Here is a 26,742-nt window from a genome sequence, read left to right on the forward strand (position 1 = left end):
GTGTTCTGCTCTCTGCTCTTGCTGTGTGGCCTGAGGACAAATAACTTCTTTAAACCTCAGTTTCCTTGTCCATATGATGAAGCCGATCATACCTTCTCATGGAACTGTAGCAATGTTTTAAGTACAATGATGCCTATGAAAACACAAGTGCCTGAAACGTGGTAAGTCCTCAATAAATGGCAACCAAATGAATAGGGCAGTTGGTTCGAGGTAACAAATATCTATCTGTCTGTCTGTCTATCTATCTATCTATCTATCTATCTATCTATCTATCTATCTGTCTATCTATCACAGGTTCACTGTAGTGTACATTGCTGGGGAGGAAGAAAACTTTCCTCTAGGAAACCTTCCAGGTTTTATGGCTGGTGTAAGAATTAAATTGATATGTGACAGATTAACAGGAGAAAATCAAGTTTAATTTTGTATATATGAGACTCATACACATGAAAGTCAGAGACCCCACGTGCATAAAGAAGATCAGAGGCAGAAAATTAAAAAGAGGACTATATGCCATTCTGAGCTAAGGAATGGGATAAGGGCCTGGGGCTTCCAAGGCCAGGAGGGTCACTTCATGAACAACAAGAAGAAAAGTAGATGTTTGGTAATTATTTACTCTACCATACAGACGGGGTCCCTTAAATAAAATTTATCTCCAGTAATAACTCACATTTTCTGAGAAAAATCCCCAATTTAAATCCAAGTAGTTAAGGTTGGAGCAGTAGTTTCTCTCACACTCACGGGGTCTCAACTACCTTTAGCTCAAAATAATCCTCACGCAAAAAGTGGAACATTTGCGGACGGCTCCCTTATGAATCCCTGTAAATGTATACATGTAGCGTAGGTTTACGCAGCATGGGTTTAGCAAATGAAAGGGAGGGAGAAAGAAAGGTAAATAAGAAAATGAGAAGGAAGAGAAGACGAAAGGGACAGGCAAAATAGAGGAGAGGAATTTTTTTAAAAAATTATAGAAGAATGCACAGGCAGGATAAAGAGATTAGAAGAACCAGAGGCTGAAAAAAAAAAGAGGCCAGAACTCAAAGGTCTGGGCACGGCGGGGCAAGTCAGGAAGCAATCCCCAGCGAGGGCAGCCTGGGGCTGGGGTGGGGGCGGTGCTCTGTCTCCGGGCGGGGTCAGGAGAGGCCACGCCCCGTGGGCGGACCGCAGGGGCGGGACTTCCTGTAGGAGGCTTTACCCTTCAGCCGCCTCTCACGCTTCTGCGGAAGAGCACAGCCTGGGATCCGGCCGGTACCGTTGAGAATCCCACGCCCTCCAATCCGAGGTGAGCCCTAGCCTTGCTGCGACCCCGCACCGACCCTCGGGCAGGCTCGGCGGGCGCTGTGGGCGCGGGGCGGCCCCCGGCGGCCCTCCGGGGTGGGTCGGGGTGGGTGGGCGCGGTCGGCGGGGCGGGGTCGGCGCCCGGGGACCGAGGCCGCAGTTGGGGCGCTTTCCCCCCTGCAGTGCTGTCCTGAGCCGCCCGCCCGGTGGCACCAGAACCGGCCCCTACGTTGTGCAAGGGTTTCGCCCGCTCGATCTCGCAGAACCTCTGCGGCAGCTTATGTAGGATAATTTCCTCTTTTTCATTTTACCGACTCCAAAGAAGCTCAGAAGGACCTGGCATATTTCCAGGGGCACGTAGTCCCTGTGTGAGCCCCCGATCCCGCGCTGTCCGCAGTCGTGCTGCTGGGGACAAGTGACAGGAAGGTGGCATGGCTCCCACCGCAGTGACCAGGACAGAAACAGTTGGAAATGTTGCACATGTTTGTCTTTGAGATAGTGAAGGTGGACAAAATATGCTCCTTTCCTTCAAGACATGATACTCAAAGCTGGTTGGGAATATAAGGCGTGCACACAAATGACCAAAGTGGAAGGAAGATACTTCTGAGGCCCTGAGAGAAATGTACAAAGTTTTATAGGGTCTTTCAGGCTTAAATACCCTCCGAGCTGCTCTGGGCATGTTCCCCCCTAAGGAGTGTCATTCAAACCTAGGACTAGGTTGTACCTACTCAGATGACTTACATATTTCTATCTGCCCGCCGTACCTCTCCTCTGAGCTCAGGATCCATATATTCAGCTGCCTAATTGACATCTCCTTGTGGTTTCACAAAGGCTTCTCATCCTCTACTAGTTAAACTCTTGATCTCCCCACCTCCTACCCAAATCCCAAATTTGACTCCTTTCTGTTGCTCCCTATTTTAGTCAATGTCACCATTATCCATTCAGTTGCCAAACTGGGAAATCTGGGCGTCATTAAACTCTTCCTCTCCCTCTTACCCCAAACCCAATCTAATACTAACCACCACCCCCAACTTTACCCCCCAAAGCAAATATCCCCACTCTCCACTCTTCCCTCCACCCTCCAGTCCATTCTGTTCAATAGCCGGGATGTCATGATAACCTCATGGCTCTTGAATTGAAACCTTACCTCTAAGGCCCTGCATAGGATGATCCTCTATCTCCCCAGCCTCATCCCTCCCCGTTTGCCTTGATCTTTGAACTGTCACAGTTGGGCCTTTCAGTTACTCTGCACATACCAGGAGTCCTGCAGTTGATTTAGTTAATACCATTCACTTGTCCATCAGAGCTTGGTTGAATGATGTCCCTAGGGAAACCAGGTCTAATATCTAAAACCAGGTCAGAGGTCCCCTGTTACATGCTCCTCAATGCGCTTTCCTACTTAGCCTTTATTAAATGTGTAATTTTGCAGGTAGTCTGTGATCTTTTTTTTTTTTTATTAGTATCTATCTCCCCATTGGAGAGTAAATGTCAACCCGGTGTGTCTTTCTTCACCATGATGCAGTGCACATATAATAGGTATTTGGCACACAGCTCTCGAATGGTTAAACAAATTATGACTTCTGGGTGGAGACCCCTTGGACGAAAGGGTGGCTTTTGAAATGAGCCTGGAAGAATTGGTAGGAGTGATACTATATCAGTGCTGTTAGAACGGGGAAGGATGAGGGGCCTAAGCTAAGTTTCTGGCTAGAAAGCAGATTCATTGTGAGAACACCTAGTTCTGTTAAGCCCTAGAAGAGAGAAATGGGAGTGAGTAAGAATGAAACAAACAAACAAAAAAGAGTTTAGAAACAATTCTTGAAATGCTCTAAGCAGTTACTTCAATAGCTCGAAAAGTGGCTGCCTTTTTAAATGATTTAAACGCTTATATCAGGAAGAAGTGACTGGCAGAAACAGCTCCAGGTATCTGTCCTTTGCCCTCCCCTCCTTCCCCCCTTTCCCCTTCCCTCCCCCTTCCTATACTTTGAGCACCGTGATTGGGATTTCCAACCCAGTCTTCAAGGGGAATCTCCACGTCAGTTACTCTCAGCTATAAAAGGACAAAATTAGAGTTGCTTTATAAATGATGCCACATTTTTCTGGAGTCTGACAGCTTAAAAAGCTTCACTGTCTTAGGTACAGATTTTTGAGTGTGGTCAAGCCAGTGGTGAGTTATTTCAGTCTTCTCTTCAGAAGTCAGTGGAAAACTGGACAGTTCAGAGGACAAAAATAGCTTGGTTTTTTTTTTCCCCCTCTCTGAAACTTGGAGGAATAAATTCCTCTTTTGCTTTATTGTTTTCTTTTTTTTTTTTTTGAAGACATGGAATTTTCTTGCCTCGGAATGTTCTGATAGAAAGATCAGGGGACTTTAGATCCAGAATTGAGTTTGAATTCTGAGTGTTATCTGTTCAAATCGCTGGGCTTTAAGTTCTTCATCTTTACAACCTCATTAAAAATAAAGTCACACGTATAAACACCGAAATACCTGACCTTCAATTAGTACCTGTGCTTCTGCTCCTTCCCTTCAGAGCTTCTTTAATTTCCATCCATGATCGTTTGAATCCACAGATGGCCAAAACTGCAGATACTGAGGGCTGTGTTCCCCATGTTCTTTCTCTAATTTTTACTTTATTCTTAATCCAAACATGCACCCATCTTTTAAAATATTTCTCATGTCCTTTCGCCTCCATTCTCCAAACTAGTGTTGTTTTTTAAAATGTGATATGGTATGGGCACTTTGGGAGACACTTTTATACAGTCCTTCTTGTTATGGAAATATTTCTACAATAGAAGTGAAGTAATTTAGGTAAAAAATGTTTCTTCATGGACCTATGAGTGAATATTGAAAACAGTTGAACTCTAGATTGAGAAAGAGGGTGAATCCTCAGTGAAAGTGTTTTGCAAATTGAGATGATTTTGTGAAGTAACTATTCTATAATTAAGACTTTGAGAGATTGGTAACTGCTTTGGCTTTATATGTGTTAAATCCATTCAGCAGATGGCCGATCCTTGGCAGGAATGCATGGATTATGCAGTAACCCTCGCGAGAAAAGCTGGAGAGGTATGAACTGACATTTTGTCAGCCATGATGTGATGGATGTGGACAGTGTGTGGTTGCCTTGTTACATAAAACATGTATTTTAATTAATCTGTATTTTTTTCCACTTTGCCAAACTTTAATGGAGTGAATACTTCCATTTTATGTCATTAAACTTTTTGTGATGACAGTTGTGAATCTAAAATAGGATGTAAGAGTCTGTGATTTAATACTGAGATCATAACCACTATGGGTTTATTTTATATACATGTTGGTCAGAAATATTTAAGAATATCATTTAAGAGGGGTTGAATGTTTCAAACCATTTCTTTAGTTCCTCTTTTAGTTTGAATTACAATGACTTATGCTTTTTCTGTTTGCTCACCAAAACTCTTTTTAGGTGGTTCGTGAAGCTCTAAAAAATGAGAGGAATATTATGATTAAAAGTTCCCCAGTTGATTTGGTAACTGCTACTGACCAAAAAGTTGAAAAAATGCTTATCTCTTCCATAAAGGAAAAGTATCCATCTCACAGGTATTTCCTATTTCAATTTCATGGGATAAAAATGAAACGTAGGTTGGAGTCAATATACTAGACAAAAGTTTTGACTTTAGACTCAGAAATTGAGTGTACTTAATTTAAGCTGAACAGGAATGTATTTGGAGGGTGTAAGGCAGCTCAGGAGCCCAGAGAGCAGGACTCAGGCAGGAACCAGGGAGGAAGGCAGAGCTAGTTAGGGTTAGGGTTAGGGTTAGGGTTAGGGTTAGGGTTGAGGTTAGGGTTGGGGTTAGGGTTAGGGTTCAGATTAAGGTTAGGGTTAGGATTAGGGTTGGGGTTAAGGTTAGGGTTGGGGTTAGAGTTGGGGTTAAGGTTAGGGTTGGGGTTAGAGTTTGGGGTTAAGTTGGGGTTAGGGTTGGGGTTAAGGTTAGGGTTTGGCTTAAGGTTTGGGTTAGGGTTGGGGTTAGGAACCATTGCTTCGGATGCTGCTGGTAGCCTCACTCCTGACTCTGTGATCTTTGGGTATCTTTACCCCATTGGGCTCAAGATTACAAATCCTGGGCAAGATTATTTGCTTGCTGAGCTCAAGTTATTGGCCTAATCTTAAGCTTCTAGGTAGCAGTGAACAGGAAATATTTGGATTCCTTTATAGTAAGAGGAGTGTTTGGATGCTGGGAAGTTAACGTGACAAATGTATGTCATAGGCAAAATCTAGAAGTTCAGTTTTTTTCTCTATATTGCAAACCTTTTTAAGTGCTAAAGTCATGGTAACTTTAAGGAGTTTGAGAGAAAATACTAAAATCAGGGCTCTCTTATGGGCACAGAAATATAGCAGAAACATTGTCATCACTTTAAAGTTTTAACATTGTCATCCTCTACTTCCTAGTCATGCCATTGGTATCTTAGCCACTGAGAAGAAAAAAAATGTTTAAAGCAGCTAAATATGCTTCCTCTCAATAAAAAGGTTTACAACTAAGAGAGAAAGAGATAAAAGAAAAAATCATGACAATGATTATTAGGACCGTACAGTATTGAATAAAGGGTATAAATTTTAAAAGTAGGAAAAGAAAGAAGAAATCCAATGAACTCAGACACATTTCTATAATTTATCTGAGATTTACAGTGTATTGTGTTTTAGGAAGGCATGTAGACACAGTAATTTTGATGAGTGATTTGATTTCTCATTGACTTATTTAATGTTCTCTATCTTATCTGTAACAAATCACCCTAAAAACTTAGCAGCTCTAGACAACAAACATTTGTTATTTTAGAGTTTTCTAGGGTCAGGAATATGGGAGACGCCGGGCTGCATGGTTCTGACCAGGGTCTCATAAAGTTATAGTCAAAACATCAGTTATTTTAAGGCTCAGCTGGGGCTGAACGATCCACGTCTTTCTGTGATTGTTGGTGACTTCAGTTCCTCATGGGTTGTCTGCAGGCAGCTTCCCTCAATTCCTCACCATGTGGGTCCCTCCACAGAGCAGCTCATCACATGGTAGCCGGCTTCCCCCAGTGGGCCAGAGGGAAGGGGAGGCAGGGAGAAATAGAGTGAACAAGATGGAAACCACAGTGCCATTTGGTAAGCGAGTCCACAGCATTGCACGCTGTCACTTCCACTGTGTTCTGTTGGTTAGAAACGAGTCACTAAGTCCAAATTCACACTCCAGGCAGCAGGTGTTAGGCGCTACCTCTTGAGGGGAGGAGTTTGAGAGAATTCGTGGACTTAATTTTAAGACCACCACATTTCCTTCATAGGTTCTCATCTGCAATAAATGCCCTTTCAGCATGTGAGCCTTTACGTATCCTGGTTTTGCATTTGAGAATTTCGAAGTCTGTTATTTTTCACATAACTTTGCTGTGGGGGAAATAAAGCTTTCTTACTTTCACCAGTCTGAAAAAAAAAAGGAGCAACAATAGAAAAGAGTAGTGTATAGACTTTTGTTATGTTTTCTAGTAGATTCTGTATAGATTAAGGTTTGAAAACTGTTGAAAGCAATGTAAAGATTTGGGGTCTGTCATTTTTGCTTTCAGCTTCATCGGCGAGGAATCTGTGGCCGCTGGGGAGAAAAGCATCTTAACTGACAACCCGACGTGGATCATCGACCCTATTGATGGAACAACTAATTTTGTACACGGGTATTTTTAAAATTTTCATATTGTAATTGCTGTTTGTGTATTAACTGAATGGGCCATTAAGCATGTTCACAAATATATCTTTAGAGAATTGTGTAATTTGTAGAGTAAAACATTATGCAGAATTTTCATCAGCTGTGGAGGAGGTGATGAAATATTAATGTTGTAAACTTGTCTTATGCAGCGAAGTGCCCTGGTCACCATTCTTTTCCTCACTGTTGAAACCATGTAAAAATGTATGCAAGTAGCTTTGCTGCTTTGAGATCAATTAAGGAACTCACTCACTCAGTACTGGAGTGTTGTCTGTATAGAAGGGGTTCAATCCAGGAGAAAAAATGTTAAAAAGAGCATGAGTTTTTAAGATGTGTGACCTTGGGCAAATTACTTTATCTTCCTAAACCTCAAATTTTTTTTATTTTTTAAAATGGACACATTAATGGTACCTGCCTCATAGAAATAAATGCTTGTTGATGGGACTCAATGAGTTGTACATTTATCTAAGAACTTAGTATAGTGCCTGGCACAAAGTAAGTATATAACACACACACACATATATTCTATATATTATATAAAATATATAGTATTCTATAGAATACTACTCTGTAGAATAGTGTATATATAGAATATATATACAAAGTAGGTATATTATTCAATATATATAGAAGAAAGCCTGATGGAATTGCCAGTGGGGGTTCAAATGAGTAGCCTGGTTTGGTGGCATTACACATATAGTTGTTGTATTTGAAGTTGCCACGTAGTGTTACATATCTTTACTAATAGACTTGTTAAAGTCATAAAGGTAAGATCTAGAGTCTGTATGTGATGGAATGTTCATGTGGAAAGATGCTCATAAAGTAATGTAACATAGTGATTATAGTATAGTGTCGAGTATGATCCCATTTTTGTTAAAATTTGTTTTTATTTTCTGAAAAAAAATTTTACATAGTTACTGTATTCATGGCATTGGGCATTCTGAAGGTATAAAATGGCATGCAGTGTTGAGTGTCCGTCCCACCTCCGACCCCAGCTTCTCAGGACCCATCTCTGGAGGTGCTCACTGTTACCGGTTTCTTGTGGATCCTCTCAGGGATGTCTCCTGCCTGTAGAAGCATCCTGTGTGTATGCATCTGTCTGAGCTACCCTCTCCCGCCCCCACCATTTACACAGAGGGTTGTACTGTGCACACAGTTCTGGGGGAGGAGAGATGAGACTGTTCATTTGAAAAAATTTGTAAGCAATTGTATTATGAAAAGAAGTGTTTATTGAAAATAAGTTGTCTCTTGGTAAACTTGTTTCTTTTTATTTTCTTTCTTTTTTGTTTTTTTAGATTTCCTTTTGTAGCTGTTTCAATTGGCTTTGTTGTAAATAAAAAGGTATGTCATTTAAATTTATGGTGGGTGAAATGCCTTGCTCTCATTTTCTGAGAAAAAGTAAATGTGTCTCCATAATAAATTTAGGTTTATCTCTATCCTCAATTTATGTAGCTGCATTATTTCAAAATAAGCTATAGAACTGTTAAACTTATCCTGATGCTTTTTCCAGTGAAGACAATGTAATGTTTTCTGAGAAGACTGGATAAGGAAAAAATGCACACAAGTAACTGAAATACTGTTCAGTATTTAATCCCCACTGTATATGTGATGGAGTCCAATGTGATAGGAGTTGATGTAGGATGGGAAATGCTGAGTGGAAGAGCTGGGATTTGAGCTGGGAATGCTTTAATAGGGGTCAGTGAAGGGAAGACCAGGATGTGGTTGGGGACAAAGCATGGCTAGAAAATGCAGGCTATGATCAGGCACCCACATGCTTGCTACATCTAAAACCCTGTAGAGTACAGTCTACGTGTCTTGCATTTCTGTGCGTTTGGTTGATCGATCAGAAAATGAATGATGTTTACTAGCATCTTACATCCCTGCCTTCAGGGAGCTTGTGATATATTTGATGACCTTGTACACAAGAGAGTTAAGAAATCTCTGAAAATAAAAATATGAATTAGCACACTTGAAATCTTAGGCACAGGACTGTGTGAATCAGTTGTCATTCAAAAGGAGATGAGTGAGCATTTCTCGTATAATCAGCCCTGGGCTGTTGAACTCCCAGCTCAGAGCAAAGTTTAGATGTGTGAACAGGTAAAGGTAATATACGGTGGAACTATGGGGGGAAAAAAAAGTACTAAGACAACATGAAGAGGGTGTAACCAGTTCTGCCAAGAGTGTTTGGGGAAATCTTAACAGTAAGTAGAAAGGGTCTTAGAATTTGGTCAGATGAGTTGGGTCTTAGCAAATTAGGGGTTTGCCAGATAAAGAAGAAAGGAAAGCATTTTCATCAGAAAGAACAGTTTGGGGAAGAGCATGATGTGTTGAGGGAATGGTGAGATATTCACTGTGAGTGAGTCAGAGTGGCAGGAGCAGAACTGATGAGGTGAGTTAGATGTTGTCTTGTTGTGAGGCGCCGTGGCGTGTCCATGCCGGAGCATTCAGATTTTGTTTTTAGGTGGTAGGAAACCAGTGGAGATTTTTAAGTTCAGAGTAGTGGATAATTCCAGCAACGTAGAGATTATACCAGAAGGATGAGTGATTCTGAACTCAGATAGGGGTGGTGAGAATAGCTGAGGAAATGGCCCAAATCAGGAAGTGTTTTCAAGATGAAATTTGCAGGAAGTGACTAATGGGGGAGGAATGAGGTGTGATCAGGTCGGGAGTGAGTTTGACCTCTTTGGCTGTTTTCCGCAAGGTGAGGTCGTGAAGCCTAGCCCCTTACCCGGGTGGATGGGGTCGGTGGGAGCCACAGTTCTAGTGGTAGCTGAATTTGTGGACTAGAAAGAACAAACCTGTATGAATAGAGAGAGCTAAAAGGTAAATGGAAGAAAAGGAAGAATGAAAAACCCCTGAGCGCACAACTTTTAAGGGTTAGGCAGAGAAGAAGGACATAAGAAAAAGTGACATGAAGATAGATGAGTGAGTGAGGGAGGGGGATGAAGAGAACAGGGCCAGGTACACGGAGTATGGGGCTAACTGAGGATGCTCAGCAGTCTCTAGATCTTCAGAGAAGGCTTTGTCAGCAAGAGTTCATTGATGATCTCTTTGCAGGGAGTTTCAGGAGAACACATGCACAGGGCAGAAGCCTAATTGTGATGTGTTGGGAGAACAGGAGATGCAAAGTGTAAACTACTCTGGCAGTGAAGAGAAAAGGAGAAGGTAGCATTTCGAAGGTTTTGTAAGGGAGGAAGAAATTTGATGAGAAGTTACCAGAATCGAAATCCAAGAGAGGAGGGATCAGTTGATGGAGCAGTTTTGCAAAGACATGTAACACAGGAGGAAGGGCTCACCTTAGAAAACAGGAAAGGTCTTTCTTCATCTGAGGCAGGAAGGAGAGAGGTCAAGGTGGGTGCCTTTAATTTGACAAATGGTTGGGACAGTGGCAAAGATTCGAGTCTGATGACCTCTTTCCTCTGATTAAGCTGGGAATTAGCACTTTACATATCCCCCAGTGTAGCCATTTGAAAACATTATCAGTATACCAGATTTTCTGGTTACTTTCTTAGAAAAAGTATTGGTTGAATGAAGAAAAATTCTCAAGTTTAGTAAAGGAAACTTTTCCTTCTGCAGATGGAATTTGGAATTGTATACAGTTGCATGGAGGATAAGATGTATACTGGCAGGAAAGGAAGAGGTGCCTTTTGCAATGGTCAAAAACTCCAGGTTTCACACCAAGAAGGTAGGTTTAGCCTCTGATTTTTGGTGCGATTGATGTTACGTACTCATATGTTATTTTTTTTTAAAATGTTAACCTCTGGAATTCTCCAAGTGCTAACTGATTTATAAAGCGTGTCTTTTTTCCCTGTACTTTTTAACTGTGACAGTGGTTTTGGATGTGGTGGTGGAAACAGGGGAGGCATGGGCATTTGAGCAGAGGACACTGCAGGCTTGAGGCTCCTTAGGGGCTGGAGCGGGAGATGAGTTAGAACCGCTCCCTGCCCTCACCGCATTCCAGGGTTATTGTTTCAGCCACTGCATCTCAGATTCTTTGTAGAGTTCCTCTGCTCTGATGCCACTGGGACCACTTACTAGGAAATTGAGAGGGAAAAGTCCCTTCAAGCTGAGAATCATTAAAAATGAGGCATATACATTTTTTAATGAGTTTTACTGGCCTTTTAAGTCTTCTTTCTCTGCGACAGCTCACTGCAGTTTTGAGGCACCTTCTTCCCTAAGCCATGTCCAACATCTTCCATAGTTTCCACATCAGATTCTTTTAAGTGCAGCAAAAATTTAAAGATACTTGGGAAATGATCTAGGTTCAGAATCCTCCCACACTTTTATAATTTTTTTCTCCTCAAACTCTTAATTTGAGAGCAGACTTTTAGTTTATTTCCTTCCCATTGAATCCTAACACCCCAGAGACTGGTAGATGCATCCTAATATTTGAGATGTTAACGTGAAAAAATATGCGTCTTAGAGTTGAAGGAATGTGGGAGCTTTCATGGGAACAACTTTTTCCCTTTTTCTAATTATTTTTTTCACTTTCCTTAAACAAGTTATGTGATCATTAGCAGAGTACAGCAGTTATGAGCATATTTGAACAAGCTGGTGAGCCCTCATCTCAGCTGTGGGAGGAGGTGAAGTGTGGGGTGTGCTGGAGGGGAGCCTGTTAACCAAGAGCGTTGAGTGTGTTTTGAGCTTCCATCATGATCTTTCAAAGAGAGAGTGGAACGTGTTGGATGATCTGTCAAGTTAGTAAATGGAAATCAGATGAAAGAACTACCATTTAATTTTAGTATTTGTTTTATTTTAAATCTATATATAAATTATTATTATCTAAATTCCACTTTTTAAAGATACATAAGCCATTTGATTTGTTGGTTTCCCACTAAAGGCATCATATCATGCAGGCAAATTGGTTATATCCTACACTTTTAGGGGGGTGGTCTTAAAGAAAATAAAAGAGATAATAAATTGATCAGTATTTTAATATTTAAAGCCTTAGAAAGAAATAAATATGATACAACTAGGAAGATGGAAGCAAATGTCCTATTTTTTTTTTCTGAGTTACAAGGGTCAAATGTTTGACCAGAATTCTTACTAACAAACTCTAGTGATTATTTAAAACCTTTTTTTTTTAGATGTTACCAAATCACTCTTGATGACAGAGTTGGGCTCTTCCAGAACACCAGAGACTCTGAGAATTATTCTTTCTAATATGGAAAGGCTCCTTTGCCTTCCCATCCATGGGTAAGCTCTTTTCATTTTTCTCCCTAAAGTTTCCGGATAACTTAATATTCTGAGGACTGACTTTTCTTTAGAAATGAAATTTTTTATTAATAGACATGGGATCAGTACCATAATTCTTATTCTATAATGTCATTTAAAACTTTTTATTTGAAAATAGTCTAATATGTAACAAAATTTGCAGAATAAAATACAAGAAACAGTAGTATACAGTCTACTCAGATTTACCCATTGTTGACATTTTATCTCGTTTACTTTATCCTTCTATCTTGCCTTCTCCTCTCTCTCTCTATTTGTGTGTGTGTATTTGTACATATAGCTCCTTTTTTCCTCTGAACTGTATCATGGTAATTTCCTTGGATAATGGCTCTTTTAACCCTAAATACTTCAGTTTGTTTTTTCCTAAGAATAAGGATATTCTCTTCCATAATCATCATACAATTATTGACTTCATAAATTTATCTAATCTACCATCCATATGTATTCAGTTTTTTCAGTTGGCCTAGTAACGTTCTTTTTTTAAAAAATTGTTCCTGAAGTGTAGTTAATTGACAATGTTAGTTTCAGGTGTACAGGAAAGCAATGACATTCTTCATAGCATTTTTCTTCCTCCAGTGCAAGATTCAGTCCAGGGTCAGCATGACATTTAGTTGCCATGTCTCTTTCAGCACCTTGAATCTGGAACATGTCCACAGCCTAAGCAATTACCCACTTTCTGAAGTTTTCAAATTGTTTGCACAGAGGTGTGCAAGGTAGACTCGTGTGATTTATTCCTGGCCTCTCTGTATCAGTAGTTATTCTTCCTCTTAGCATTTTGTATTTTTGTATATTTGTGCTTTCTTCTTTTTAAAAATCTCGATTCAGTTACTTTGCAAGGGTTTTTATTTTTGTCTATTATTTTCAAAGAACCACAATTTTGATGATTAATCTGATCTTCTGCTTTTCTCCTCTCTGCTTTAGTCTTTTCATCATTGTGCTTTCTTTTGGTATATTTTGTTGTTTCCTTTTTTTTCCCCCTTTTAAAATAGGAAATTTATTATTATGCTTTGATTTTTATTGATATAAGTATTTAGGCTATGAATTTTTATCTGATTACTGCTCTAAATGTATCCCATAGATTCTGATTGTTTTCATCGTAATTATTTTTCAGAAAAATCTATAACTTCTGTTTATATTTCCCTGTTTACCCAAGAGTTGTGTTCTTAAATTTCCACTAGGAAATGCTTTTTTTTTCTTCTTTAACTTCATTTTTAATTTGTAGTTTTTTTACCTTGTAATAAATACGTTTAATGGGACTTTACATTTTCTTTGTGTCCAGTATATGATCAATTTTTGTGAAACTTCCATATGCGCTGAAAAGGAAGTACATTCTGTATCGTACTTTGATGTTTGGACTTCAAGTCTGCTTTGACTTAAGAATTGCAATCCCTGCTTTCTCATTATTTCCATTTGCCTGGTAAATCTTTTCTACTCTTGTTTGTAGTCCTTTTGAATCACTGCATTTTAAATGCATCTCTCTTTTTTTTTTTATTCAACTACAGTTGATTTATAATGTTGTATTAGTTTCTGGTGTACAACAAAGTGATTCAGTTATATACATATACATATATATACACATATTCTTTTCCATTATGGTTTATTACAGGGTAATAAATATAGTTCTCTGTGCTATACAGTATGACCTTGTTGTTTATCTATTTAATACATAGTAGTTTGTGCTTGCTAACCTCAGATTCCCAATTTATCCCTCCCTCACCCCCTTTCCCTTTTGTTAACCATAAGTTGGTTTTCTGTGTCTGTTTCTGTTTTGCAAATAAATTTGTGTCATATTTTAGATTCTACATATAAGTGATATTATATGGTATTTGTCTCTCTCTGCCTGCCTTACCTCATTTAGTATGATAATCTCTAGGTCCATCCATGTTGCTGCAAATGGCATTGTTCATTTTTTTTTATGGCTGAGTCAAATTCCTTTGAATAAATATACCACAACTTCTTTATCCAGTCATTTGTCAATGGACATTTAGGTTGCTTCCATGTCTTGGCTATTGTAAATAGTGCTACTGTGAACATTGGGGTGCATGTATCTTTTCAAATTAGAGTTTCCTCCAGATATATGCCCGGTGGGTTTTCTGGACCATATGGTAACTCTATTTTTAGTTTTTTAAGGAACCTCCTTACTGTCCTCCATAGTGGCTGAATCAGTTTTTCTTCCCACCAACAGTGTGTTTTCTTCATACCCTTTCCAGCATTTATTGTTTGTGGAGTTTTTAATGATGGCCATTCTGACCAGTGTAAAGGCATTGCAGTTTTGATTTGCATTTCTCTGATAATTAGTGATGCTGAGCATCTTTTCATGCGCCAGATGGCCATCTTGTGTGTATTCTTTGGAGAAATGTCTATTTATGTCTTACGCCCATTTTTTGATTTTTTTTTTAATTAGTCATGTAAGCTGTATATTTTAGAAATTAACCCCTTGTTGGTCGGCTCATTTGCAGATATTTTCTTCCAGTCTATAGGTTGTCTTTTTGTTTTGTTTATGGTTCCCTTTGCTGTGCAAAAGCTTATAAGTTTCATTAGGTCCCATTTGTTTACTTTTGCTTTCATTTCTGTTGCCTTGGGAGACTGACCTAGGAAAACATTGCTAAGATTTATGTTAAAGAATGTTCTGCCTATGTTCTTTTCTAGGAGTTTTATGGTGTCATGTTTTATAAGTCTTTAAGCCATTTTGAGTTTATTTTTGTGTACGGTGTGAGGCAGTGTTCTAACTTCATTGACTTACATGCTGCTGTCCAGCTCTTCCAACACTACATAGTGTGCCTCTTGATTTGAGTTGTTGGGTTTCCTCATGATTAGACTTGGGTTATGCATTTTGGGTGGGGATGAGAGAGAAGTAATTTTGTGTTCTTCTCAGTGCATTGTATCAGGGGGCACATCATACCATTTTGCCCCCTTATTGGATGCTAACTTTGATCACTTTGGAATGGTGATCTTGCTATCTTTCCCACTGTAATTATTTTGTATCTTATCTTTGACATGTAAATATCAATCATTCATCCACTCACTTTAGCATTCATGTATGATTCTTTCCTGAATCATTTATTATTATAATGCCTAATAAAATTACATCCATACTTATGTTAACTTGGTATATTTCCAAGGAAAAAATACTATGAGATGGCAGACCTGGAATAATCTTCCCAGGCAGGCTTTCCCAAGCAGAGCCCAGCTGTGCTGTTACCCTTCGATCACATATATTGATGTACGTGCAGTTGGGAATGACCAGTAGCACATTTTAACCCTCCTACAAACTACTTGTATTGTGCGGCTGTAGTCCCTGGGTTTAGACCAAAATGAATATATGTGCGTGCCATAATAGTAGAATTTCATTTTCTTCTTTTTTTTCTCCTCTGAAAATATCATTGTTTTAATGTTTACCTCACTCAATGATTCCTTTTTAAAGATTAATTTTTTCATTGATATATTTGCATCAAGATAATTAGAATTTATTATTTTTATTTTAAAATTAGATATGATCTTTTCTAAAAACATTCTCTAGATTGGTTCAGATTATCTTAAAATACACTGAAATAAGGAGTGACTTATTTGAAAGAATTATTTTTTCCAGTGTTATTTTTTTTAAATGTTATTTGTTAGGATCCGAGGTGTTGGAACTGCAGCTCTTAACATGTGCCTCGTGGCAGCTGGATATGCAGATGCGTATTATGAGATGGGAATTCACTGCTGGGACGTAGCCGGTGCTGGCATTATTGTTACTGAGGCTGGTGGAGTCCTCATGGATGTAACAGGTAAATTTATGGGACAGTGAAGCATTTTTCTTTCCATATCTGTTGTACTTTCCTCCATATATGGCTTTTTTTCTTTTAATGTTTAATATGTATTATACTTCAACTCTTGAAGGCAAAACAAGCCATGTAATTTTCTGTAAAATCAAAATAATGAACCTTGGGAGATAGAGACAAGGGTAAGAAGCTAATGGTAGTGTGGGATTAATGGCTAAGACTTCAGATGTGAGTATCAGGAACTCAAGAGGCTGTAGAAAAAGTCTAGAAGGTCACCGAATCTGAGAACTATACCAAGAGCTCTTTGAGTGGTGACCATGATGGATGGTCCATCTTCCATCATCACTTTCTGCCCTGGGCCTAGAGAGGTTACATACTTCCTTTGCACTGATGGTGAAATTTTTTTAATTAAAGAGTGAACCTGGGTTGAAATAATTCATTGGTGGTCTGGGAGAAAGGCAGCAAAGAAATAGGGAAACGGGAAGGAAAGTGGTATGAAAATTCATTAGAGTCAAGTTTTCTGTCTATTGAATCCCAAACATTAAAGAGGTAATAAGAATAATGAAAGAAGAAATAGAACACACAAAAGATGAAATAGACAAAAGATGACATACTTTCAGACTAGTATGATTGAGATTCCCCTGTCCCCCAAAACTGGTATTTACTAAAAGAATATGCTTAGAAACTGATTTATGTGTTATCAAAGCTTAAGCATTTATGGTTATGTGACAACTTAGATTTTTTGAAAAGATAAATCAAAAGTATGAAAATGTTGTGATTGACCATAGTACATATTGCTGTGCTAATTTTACAGGAATTATTTTTGTGCAAGATGTAACCATTTTCCATATTTGATTTTAGGTGGACCATTTGATATGATGTCACGAAGAATAATTGCTTCAAGTAATAAAACATTAGCAGAAAGGATAGCCAAAGAAATTCAGATAATACCTCTTCAAAGAGATGATGAAGATTGATTATAACAGCTTCACATATTCAATCACAGTTGCATCTCTCCAGATTGGCTGATGGTGTTACAAAATTCAGGACATCTGTTTCACTTTTATGATATGATTGGCTTAAATTATTTGCAAAGTCCAGATTAAAAAAATTGCTACTTGTTTTGTATTTTACTAAGAGTAGGTATGCAAGAATGGATGAAATGTCTATTTCATTGTTTTACAAATTTTTGCATGTGAGAATGTACTTTAGGAAGAATACACAGTTGACGAGATAAGTTGACTATCAACTGAAATAGTCAATTAGCAGTTTAGAGTTTCTAAGTATTTATGAGCCTCTGAAATTTTGACTTAACTATTTATGTGCATATGCATTCTTAATTAGAAAGTTATCTTTTTGGAAACAATTTTTCCTTTAGTTCCAAAAGCCATGTTTAATTAAATTTGTAAGAAGTATATTAGTACTTCCTAGACCAAGGTTTCTTCCTTTGCAGAGAACCTAGTTTTATTCATCAGTGTACGTGTAGCACCAAGGATGGCACCTGTCAAATAGTAGGCAATCCAAAACTAAGCATTGAAAGAATGAGTATTTTGAAGGAATTGCTACCTTCAGTTCCTAGTTGCTGCATAAAGTAATGAGCTCATCATTCTGTAATTTTACTTCACGTTTGGAAGTAAAAACTATCTAGTCATTTTATATTTCACATTACCATTCCTTTTAACGTTTCATATTACCGTGGCATTTCAATTACTGTACCTTTGATACTGGTTATTATTGTGGGCATTTCTGGAGTTTATATATTTTTTAAAACACTGCATTACAGTTATTTGTTTGAATTTCCTTTAAATCCCTATATAAAGGAGAAGAAATGGTTTCAAAAAAGCACCTTCATCAGGAATCTGATGTAACTTGATACTGTATGACACTTTACCGAATTCAATATTCATGTTTTAAGATGTTGAGACTAGTCCAGTTGAGCACCGGAAACCTGGCCCCTGGTGGATACATTGCATTGTTAATATTGCACTGTTTGTTTCTTCCCCAAACTCCTTATTTAATTCTGTTGCCACTGGATTCTATTCAGCCTTTTAACTATTCCTTAATCATCTTTGGCTTATCAAACTCAAAAAGAAAATTGTCTGGTTCATCAATATTTTTAAAAGATTAATTTATTGCTAGGTCTTGTCCCTTGGCATGTGAACAGACTATTAAAGTTTTATAGGCTCATGTGAGCCTGAAATTTGATGAAACAGAAAGTGCTTCTATAAAGTTTCCAAGACGGGTTATTTTATTGTGCGCATCTAATACAGTAAATACTTATGAACCTAAGATTTGAGTATTATAATGACTTGCATCTCATATATTATTCTAAGACAGGTTGTTCTGCAGTTAAATTTATTGTAATTAGGAAGACTATCATGAATATAATTTTAAATAAAAAGTGTAACTGACCCACTGCTTTTAGGGGATTTGTTTTGTTGTAACTATTTGACACTTGCAGTTGTGATTAAATATAGGCTCTTGGTTTTGCCTGTATTTTTCTCAGCTTTTCTAAAGACCTTTAAAATCATTTCCAAACAGGAAGCTTTTTGTCATCTTTTTTATTCTAAATGAAATTGGACATTTTGTGACTGAAATTTATTTAGATATTGAAAAAGTATGATAAGTAAATTATCCAACAATAATTTGAAAATCTCTTTGTATCAGGCCTTAATTAGACTTAGCATGTATAATATATGTTATAGTCAGGGTTTATAATTTTCCTGCACATGTACACACACACGTATAAAATATGCACACTTGTACACTCTTCCCCCGTTTTTAAGCAAAAAAATGAGCTCACTCTATTATATACTTATTTGTGAAGCATTCTTTGGCTTTGATTTGAGTTATTAGCTGTTCCCCAAAATGGTTTACAATGTCTAGCTCAGTAGTTTGCCTGTGAAATATATCATTTTGAGTCAATTGTCCTTAATTTCAAGATCTAATCTAGAGCTAAGATACCATAAAGAAAGAAAAAAAAAATCATTTCAAACTGTTTCCATTTGCTTCATTTCATAACCCTCTATCTTTACCCCGCCTCATTTAGAAAAATATTTTTATCTAATTAATATATGCACATAGTTCAAAATTTTAAATAATATACAGAGTTCAGAAAGAAAAGCAGCATTTTCCGATCCCATTCCCACCCTTTCCCTGAGGCCACCTCCCCAAACTCTTTAAATAGTTTCTTCTATTTACTTCCATCTTTAAAGAAAACATATTCTGTTACATCTTTATTAACTTTATTCATTACTGATCATGCTCCTATTACGGAAGATGAGGATTCTGTACTCTTGACTCACCCCATGACTTACTTTTACCTCCTCCTTTCCATCCATCGAGTACGGTGGCATCTATTTTTGTTGTTGTAAAATTTATGTTCAGTTTTTGACTTAGGACTTTTATTCACTGTTTAGCTAACTAGTAGTTGCTATGACTACATTTTCTTTCCTGTGCAATGTATCAGTACTTTTTTCTTTTCCCCCTGAAGACGCATCTTTGGGGGCCCTGTGCCCTTCCTTTCAGTCTGATCGGTTACTGGCTGGATATGCTGCATGGTCGTCCTGGGGCTTCTCTTTGCTTCTAGAAGATCATAGGGAAGAGTATCTTCCTGACCTTGGTAGACAAGGAATTGGTAAATAGGACACGCATAAAAAGAACTACACATAAAGGAAGACTGATCAATTGGGCCACATTAATATTAGGGACTTCTATCATCAAAATACAGCAGAGAGTCAGAGGGCAGCCCACAAAGTTTGTAATACATACGTCTGATAAATATATCCAGAGTAAGTAAATAAATCCTACGTGTCAGTTTCAGCAAACCCCTGATGATACCAAGGGTTCATAAGGATAGAGGTCTGGCCGCCTCTATCACTCCAAAGGTTCTGCCCTTTTTGAAGTCACCTGATGTCCTAATTTACAGAAGCCAGATCTTTTCTGCTGTTAAGTTACTTGACCTCTCTGCAGTTCTTTCCCCTTGCCTGTTCTCTGTGTTTTTAAGATCACACTTGTCAGATTCTCCCATCTGTGCGCTTCTTGTCAGTCTCCTTTGCCGACCTTTCTCCCTCTGGCGCTGATGCTGCGCTACAGAGTGCCGTCCTTGGTCCCCATTCTAGCAAGTCACTCAGGAAGCTCATTCCCGTCCATGACTTCAACTATTGCATCCATCTTACTGACTCCCAAATCTTGACTTAGGGGCCATGTTTCCTTGTGAGTTCTTACCCTGATTCGTCTCCATCTCCTTGCTGGACGGCCCCTCCTCAATGCCCTCTACTTTTGTCAGCTCAACGTGTCTCAAACCAAGCTAATGAATTTTCTGCTCAGAATATGCTGCTACTGCCCCATATGCATTCCCTCCCTACCCCACCCTCTCAAATTAGACTCTGTTCTGTTTACTGTTTCCTTCCCCCTAGTCTCCCACGTCTAATTTGTCAAAACCAAGTTTTTCATAATATGGCCTCACCTGAGATTCCCATCAAATACTTCAGTCAAATGCTCTTTTCTGGACTCCTCTGGGACTTTTTAGATGATATTCTTTCTGCTCAGTGTTATCAGAGTAATAATACTGATCACTTTCTGTGACTGTAAAGACACCTTGAATTTACAGGGCTTCTCCTTCCACTGGAAACTGCTCCCAACACCCCGGGCTGTGCCTACCACTGTAACTGTCTGTAGGTGACATGGTTCTGCCCCCTTGATTAGCTCATGAGATGACATCTGACCCAAGCAGAACAAATGAAAGTTCTAGGGAATTGGGCACTTTGAACCCAATTAGGAATGGGAATAGGACAGAAATGACTGAGAAAGTTTATGTCATGAAGTTATGAGATCAGCGTTGAACAAGAAGTCACGTGCTTCTCAGCGAGTGGCTGGCCCTCAGGCTGAGCTGGGTGTCTGCATGAAATCCCACAAGTCTTCCAGTTTAAGAGGAATAGAAATAGGCCACAGGTAACATGTTCTCATTTCTAGTATTCCATATGTTATATGTTCATATCCCTTAGGCTGTTTATTCCTGTAAATAACTCAACAAAATTTTTTCCTTATAAATATTATTAATATTTAGCATTTGTTGAGCACAATGTACCACCAGTTATGCTTTTCTTCTATTTTATTACCACTTTTCATTCATGATCATATTTAATTCTCAAAATAACCCCAGGAGAAATTATTACTCTCATCTTACTGAGGCACAGAGATGTCATTTAATTAGTCCAATTTCCCTGCTCAAGATGATACAACTGAATGGTAAAACTTACATAAAGATATGGCTGAGTCTGTTGTCTGAGCCCACCACCCAGTGGTCCTCACCCTGGCTGCACATCAGAATCACCTGAGACTTGAGTCTCACCTGAGCGAATCTGTTTTACTAGATCTGGAGAGTGGCCTGGCCATCTGTATTTAAAAAAATGTCCCAAGTGATTCTTGGGGTAGCCAGAATTGTGAGCCATTTGCTACACTGTACTGCTTCTCAGAAGTAACCCATTTCTTAGAAGTAACCGACTCACCCACCCACACGCTCCCTCAGCTCCACAAACCTCAGAGGGTTTCATGGTGTAATTTGATGTCTTAAAATTGAAATGTCACTTTGGGGGTTGGGGGGGGCATCCTTTTGCCACCAGGTGAATCTGATTTGAAAATTACTGTACCAGTCTTTTTTATTTCCACAAATTAACACTAGATGGCAAACTACACATAGGAAATGGAGAGTAACCTTCAGAAATCGTATAAAAATTTAAAAATTTTTTAAAAAGAATAATAATAATACTTAGTTAATAGGGTTATTATAAGGAGGAGGGAAGGGTACAGGGCATAACCATTAAAAGAATGACATAGCAATTGAGGATAGGATACAAACTGGGTTAAAATTTGACGACCCAAAATGGCAGAAAAGTCAACTCCTAGTAGACCTTGAGGCCCAAGATAGTGGGAGATTTGACTTCCAGTAGACCTTGATCTTCATTTTACACTCATTGTAATATATTAGCATGGACAGTGGCACTCCCACAGGCACCATGACAGTTCTGAGGGTGACCATAAAAGGTGAAAAAGTGGGCAGTGGCCCAGTTCCTGGGACTCTCCACCCCTTCCCCAAAGCAGTTGGAAGAATCCTCCCACTTATTAGCATATGGAATTACCAAGCCCCTAAAAATTAACAACCCCTCACCTCGTGGTCACATTCTCTTTCCTTCTGGGATGGTCCTCACTCTGCCTGTGGAGTGGGCATCTCTGAATGAATCTGCCTTCACTCTACTACTGCTCGCTCTTGAATTCTTTCCTGCATGAAGCCAGGGACCCTCACTTGACGGGGCACAACCCAGGATCTTGCCTGAGACCTCGGACAGGGCCCTGCTCATGCTCCCCATTTTCCTGCAACAGAAACACCCCCATGATTTTCATAAAGTTTGGATGACAGCCTAGGTCCCTTGATTTATGCTAGTCAGGATTCCCCTGTGTTCATTTTGTTGTTGTTGAATAACTGTCAGCCTGTAATCACCTCTCTTCATTTTTTTCCTTTTGGTCTGTTTCACTCTAACTTATATAATAGGAGCAGACGCTGGCAATTCTTCTTTAAAATACAAACAGAAAGGGGAGGCTAAGAGAGCTACCCTGCAATCTGCTTCTGCACCTACCCATTTTTCTTGCTGGCTCCAGCCCCGAAAGCACTCCAGCTTTGTTACTGAGTAATTACCTGGGCAGTGCTGCACCCCGAGCAAACGTGTATTCACGCCAGAAGCACTTCGAATGGCAGGAGTGTCCCTTCAATATTTACCATTCTGCCCTGGGCAGCTTGGGCCAGAAGGCTGCTAATGACTTTCAAACACACAAGGGTTAGTAGATTTGAATGACATCTAATCAGACTCTTAAGGCACTTGGTGAGTGGCCAATACTGGTATAGGGCGTATAATGATGGAAGAAATAACTAGCATAAATTAAAAAAAATAACACCATGTAAATCCACCCCTTTACACAGGCATCAGGTCCCACTCACACACAGCAGGTTCAGAGCACATGTCATCCTCTCTCCACTCCCAAAGCATTCACGGCTCTTTAAGGAAATCCATTCAGCCCAGCGTGAATGTTGCATTGGCTTATTCCTGTCTCCTCTAGGTGTAAAACTTCGGAGATGGTGGCAAGTGAGAATCTGTTTCAAGATTTTAACTCTTCTAAAGAATGGGATCTTGTTCATTTTAGACTTGGTTTCCTTCGCTTGCTCTTTAAGAAAATGGAAAAGACAGATAACTCAAAATAATTCAACTGAGCCAACCAGTAAGGGGTTACTTCCCTTTTCTTTTTGGATGCTCGCGGGGGTTGGAGAGTATGTTGGTGAGAAATGCTTTGAAGTTGATTAGTCCTTGAGTCTATCTAATATTGGCTTGTTGATTTCATTATCATTAAGCATTTAACCAAGTTATTCTGGAGAACCAACTGCGGCAGGCTATAGGTGCTGGGTTGGGGCTGGGCAAACAGGCATAGCTCAGGGAGCAAGCACACATGTCAGTTGGAGAGGACAGGCAATTAAAAAAAAATGCCATGATGAAAAGCAAAACAGAGCCACGAGGTTCAGAGTTCCTGCATGGTCTGGTCAGGGACGCTCTCTGAGATGCGGAGTCCCTCTCTCTATCTGTGTGATCTTGGCAAACTTCTTAGCTCCTCAGTTTCCTCCTAGAGTTTTGGAGAGGATTCGGTTAAAGAATAATTGCAAAATCACTAAGTATGTAGTCTGGCACGTAGGAAAACACATCATCAATGAACATTATCTAATATTATTTTAAGCTCCTCAATGACAGAATTTTGAATCATTTTTTTTCATTCACTACTCTATCCCCAGTACCTAGAGTTGCATTTGACACATATATATTGTTGGCTGAATGACTTTAATGATGAAGAGAATCATAATGGGGAAAAAATGACAACAGCGGAGATAAAATTAACTACAAAAAGGATCCATTGACTGCTTGATGGAGCCTTAATAAATTGAACATAACGAAACATTGCTTCTTAGGGAGAAGCTAAGCCAAAAAGCAGAGTTATTGCTCAGAAATTGGAATAGTAACTAATCCTCAAATGAAGAAATCAAATACTCTTCTTCTCTCTTTGTCCACTGGAGGGAGTAGATTACTTCCCGCAAGTCAGCCTTTCCCCAAGCACATCTGACCCTGACACCCTTTAAAATGATAAGTTAATGGAACAATTAGAGCTGATGCCACAGTCGGTTGTTTTAATTCAGGTAGATAGTCAAATCATTTGGTAGCTAAAAAGAAATGATCAAAATCAGACGAAAAAAATTAAAGGAAATCATTTTTTATTTCATTAAATGCAAAGAGAACAAAATATTTTATAACAGGATACATATCTGCCCATTTTTTAATCCTTAGGCACCCAAATTTTGATGCTCTAAAAATCATTATGGAAATGTCATTACTTGATGGTCTTATAAATCAAAGTTTGCCAATGTTCTCTCTTTTTCTTTCTTTTTTTTTTCTTGTACCTTCTCTTGCATGCTTGATGCAGATACTTTGTGAATCACAATATTTTGCTTTTTGTTAAAACTTCTCTCTCATATTCACGGATGGAGTCTGTAAACTAGGAAATAGTCACTGTGAAATCAGTGTTGAACATCTGTTGAGATGGTGAGACAAGAGGCATACATAGAGCAGTAATCCTCTGACGGAGCCTGGTAATCCTCCAACCCCGGGGGGCTCGTGGTGAGTGCTGCCTGCGCACAAGGTGCAGGTCAAAGTCCCAGGGTCCCTCCTCCGGTGACTGTGCTCTGACTTTCTGGAACTCTCAGATATGACACTGTTAAACAAAGATTATTGTATTATACTAAGATTATTTTATTGCAGAAGATTATTTTATTATACTAAGAACAATTTTAGAAATGCCTTTGGTATTTTATGATATATGTTTAAATAGAATGTTGCCTGGAATTTTTTGTGTTGTTTAAAATTTCAGTAACTCAAAGTTATAAACAAAAGTCATTCTATGATTCATCCCGAAATTCTAAGTAGAGAGACTTCATTGGAGTTGTCTCTCTCATCAAGGGGTTTGAGGACTGCAGAGAGAGCAGAAGGCAGCCTGTCTTACAAAGCTTGTAGTTTGAAGAGAGAATGGAATGTTTTGCTTCCCCAAACCCAAAGAGGTGGAGGTGCCAAGAGAATCCTCATAAGGCTTGGTGCTGCCTGAGAAATAGAGAATGGATGTGTTTCCCCTTAATTAGATGTCTGCTTAGGGGCTTATTGAGCTGTCCCAGTCTCCTTAAGCAGGAGAAATTTTATTGGAATGACCTGGCATCCCAGGGACTGCCTGGTAAGGTGGGGAGTCAGGGCTGTTTGGGATTTCTGGGAGATAAGGATGGTGGATTCCATGTGTCCTTGCCTGGAGACTGCTGCAGAGGGGAGATGAGATTCGCAGCTATAGGGTTGCCTGGAAACCAAGCAAGGGAAGCAAAGAGGCACAGGCAAAGGAAGGCCACAGGAATGTGCTAGCTGGAGGCTATCAGCAGACATGACCCAACTTAAGAGCCAACTATCAATGTCAAGGAAAGCTTCAAAGTCTTGAGTCCAGGTTGCGCAAGGCAGAATGGAGCCATTGTTCATCCCAAATGACAACGATCCAAGTCAGCAGCTGTAACTGACCAGGGAGACACTGGCAACCTCTTCGTTAAGTAAGGAGATGTTTACTCTTCTCAAGACACTGGAGGAACTAGCAACTAGAAGAGTGAAAAGGGAAAGTTTCATAAAGAGCAAACCACGCCCCCTCTCCCAAAGGAAAACTTCAGAACTGTACAGTCAGATCTTGCCAACGCTGGGATCATGGGGGAAAACTTTGAATTAAATTTGTGATTTAATTTTTTTTAAATCGACAAGAATGAATCTTGGAAAAGAAACAAGACTTCTGTGATAACCAAAATTAACTGGAGGTTATAAAATGTGGCCAGTAATCACGAAGGGTCTCAATACCCACTAAGAAAGGAGAGTTTCAACAACGTCCAGAGGCAGTTACTAGAAAAAACCAGTATCACTTCACGTTCAAACTCTAGCAATTGTCTTCTTAAGAAATATCAGCCACGTATAGTCTAAACAAATTGTAGGGAAAAAAAAAAATAAAAGGAGATGGAGTTACTCCAGTGCAGTAGGACCCTGAGGCCGGCGAGCCGTGAAGACACATGGTGTCTCGTGCACCACTCGCAGGGTCACACTATTCTATTCTCAGCTATGGTTTATCTTTCTTTCTGAATCTTGAGTATGTATGTGGGGCTTTGTGTGTGTAGATAAATACATTTGTATTAGATAATAATCTGTACTAGTTTTCTGTGGCCATTGAAGCAAATTATCACCAACTGCGGGACTTAAAACATTAGGATTTGTTTTCTCACAGTTCTGGTGGCCAGAAGTCTGAATCCACGTCACTGGACCCAAAAAAATTTTTAAGAGGCATGTCATCCCTTGGGAGGCTCTTGGGGGGAACCTGTTCCTGGCCTCTTCCAGTTTCTAGGGGAATCCTGGTACTTCTGCTGGTGTTCCTCAGCTTGGGGCCACATCACTCTAATCTCTGCCTCTGTCTTCATGTCACCTTCTCCTCTGTGTGATGAAAATCTCCCTCTGCCTCTCTCTTACAAGGACACTTGTGATGACATTTAGCACCCACTCGGATAAGCCAGGAGAGTCTCCCCATCTCTACATCCTAAATCATGTCGGCAGAGACCTTTTTTCCATGAATCCTGAGTGTGTGTGTGTGTGTGTGTGTGTGTGTGTGTGTGTGTGTG

At 39.3% G+C, this 26,742-nt stretch overlaps 1 protein-coding gene across 4 annotated transcripts; it reads left to right on the plus strand.

Annotated features, from left to right (window-relative positions):
- Nucleotides 1-20: 20 nt before the first annotated feature.
- On the plus strand, nucleotides 21-18,797 carry IMPA1 (inositol monophosphatase 1). 4 transcript variants are annotated; one of them, XM_032470317.1, is made up of 9 exons: nucleotides 21-161; nucleotides 4,268-4,333; nucleotides 4,710-4,843; nucleotides 6,839-6,943; nucleotides 8,268-8,313; nucleotides 10,549-10,657; nucleotides 12,060-12,168; nucleotides 15,823-15,974; nucleotides 16,830-18,797. In XM_032470317.1, the coding sequence occupies exons 2-9, from the start codon at nucleotides 4,271-4,273 to the stop codon at nucleotides 16,943-16,945; spliced, it is 834 nt and encodes a 277-aa protein (XP_032326208.1). In that variant the 5' UTR covers nucleotides 21-161; nucleotides 4,268-4,270; the 3' UTR covers nucleotides 16,946-18,797. The 4 variants fall into 4 exon arrangements, with proteins under 4 accessions (XP_032326208.1, XP_032326206.1, XP_032326207.1 ...); XM_032470315.1 differs by lacking the exon at nucleotides 21-161 and adding an exon at nucleotides 1,166-1,279; XM_032470316.1 differs by lacking the exon at nucleotides 21-161 and adding an exon at nucleotides 1,171-1,279 and having other exon boundaries at nucleotides 4,271-4,333.
- Nucleotides 18,798-26,742: the final 7,945 nt, after the last annotated feature.

The sequence above is a fragment of the Camelus ferus genome, chromosome 29, assembly GCF_009834535.1.
Source record: "Camelus ferus isolate YT-003-E chromosome 29, BCGSAC_Cfer_1.0, whole genome shotgun sequence".
NCBI lineage: Eukaryota > Metazoa > Chordata > Mammalia > Artiodactyla > Camelidae > Camelus > Camelus ferus.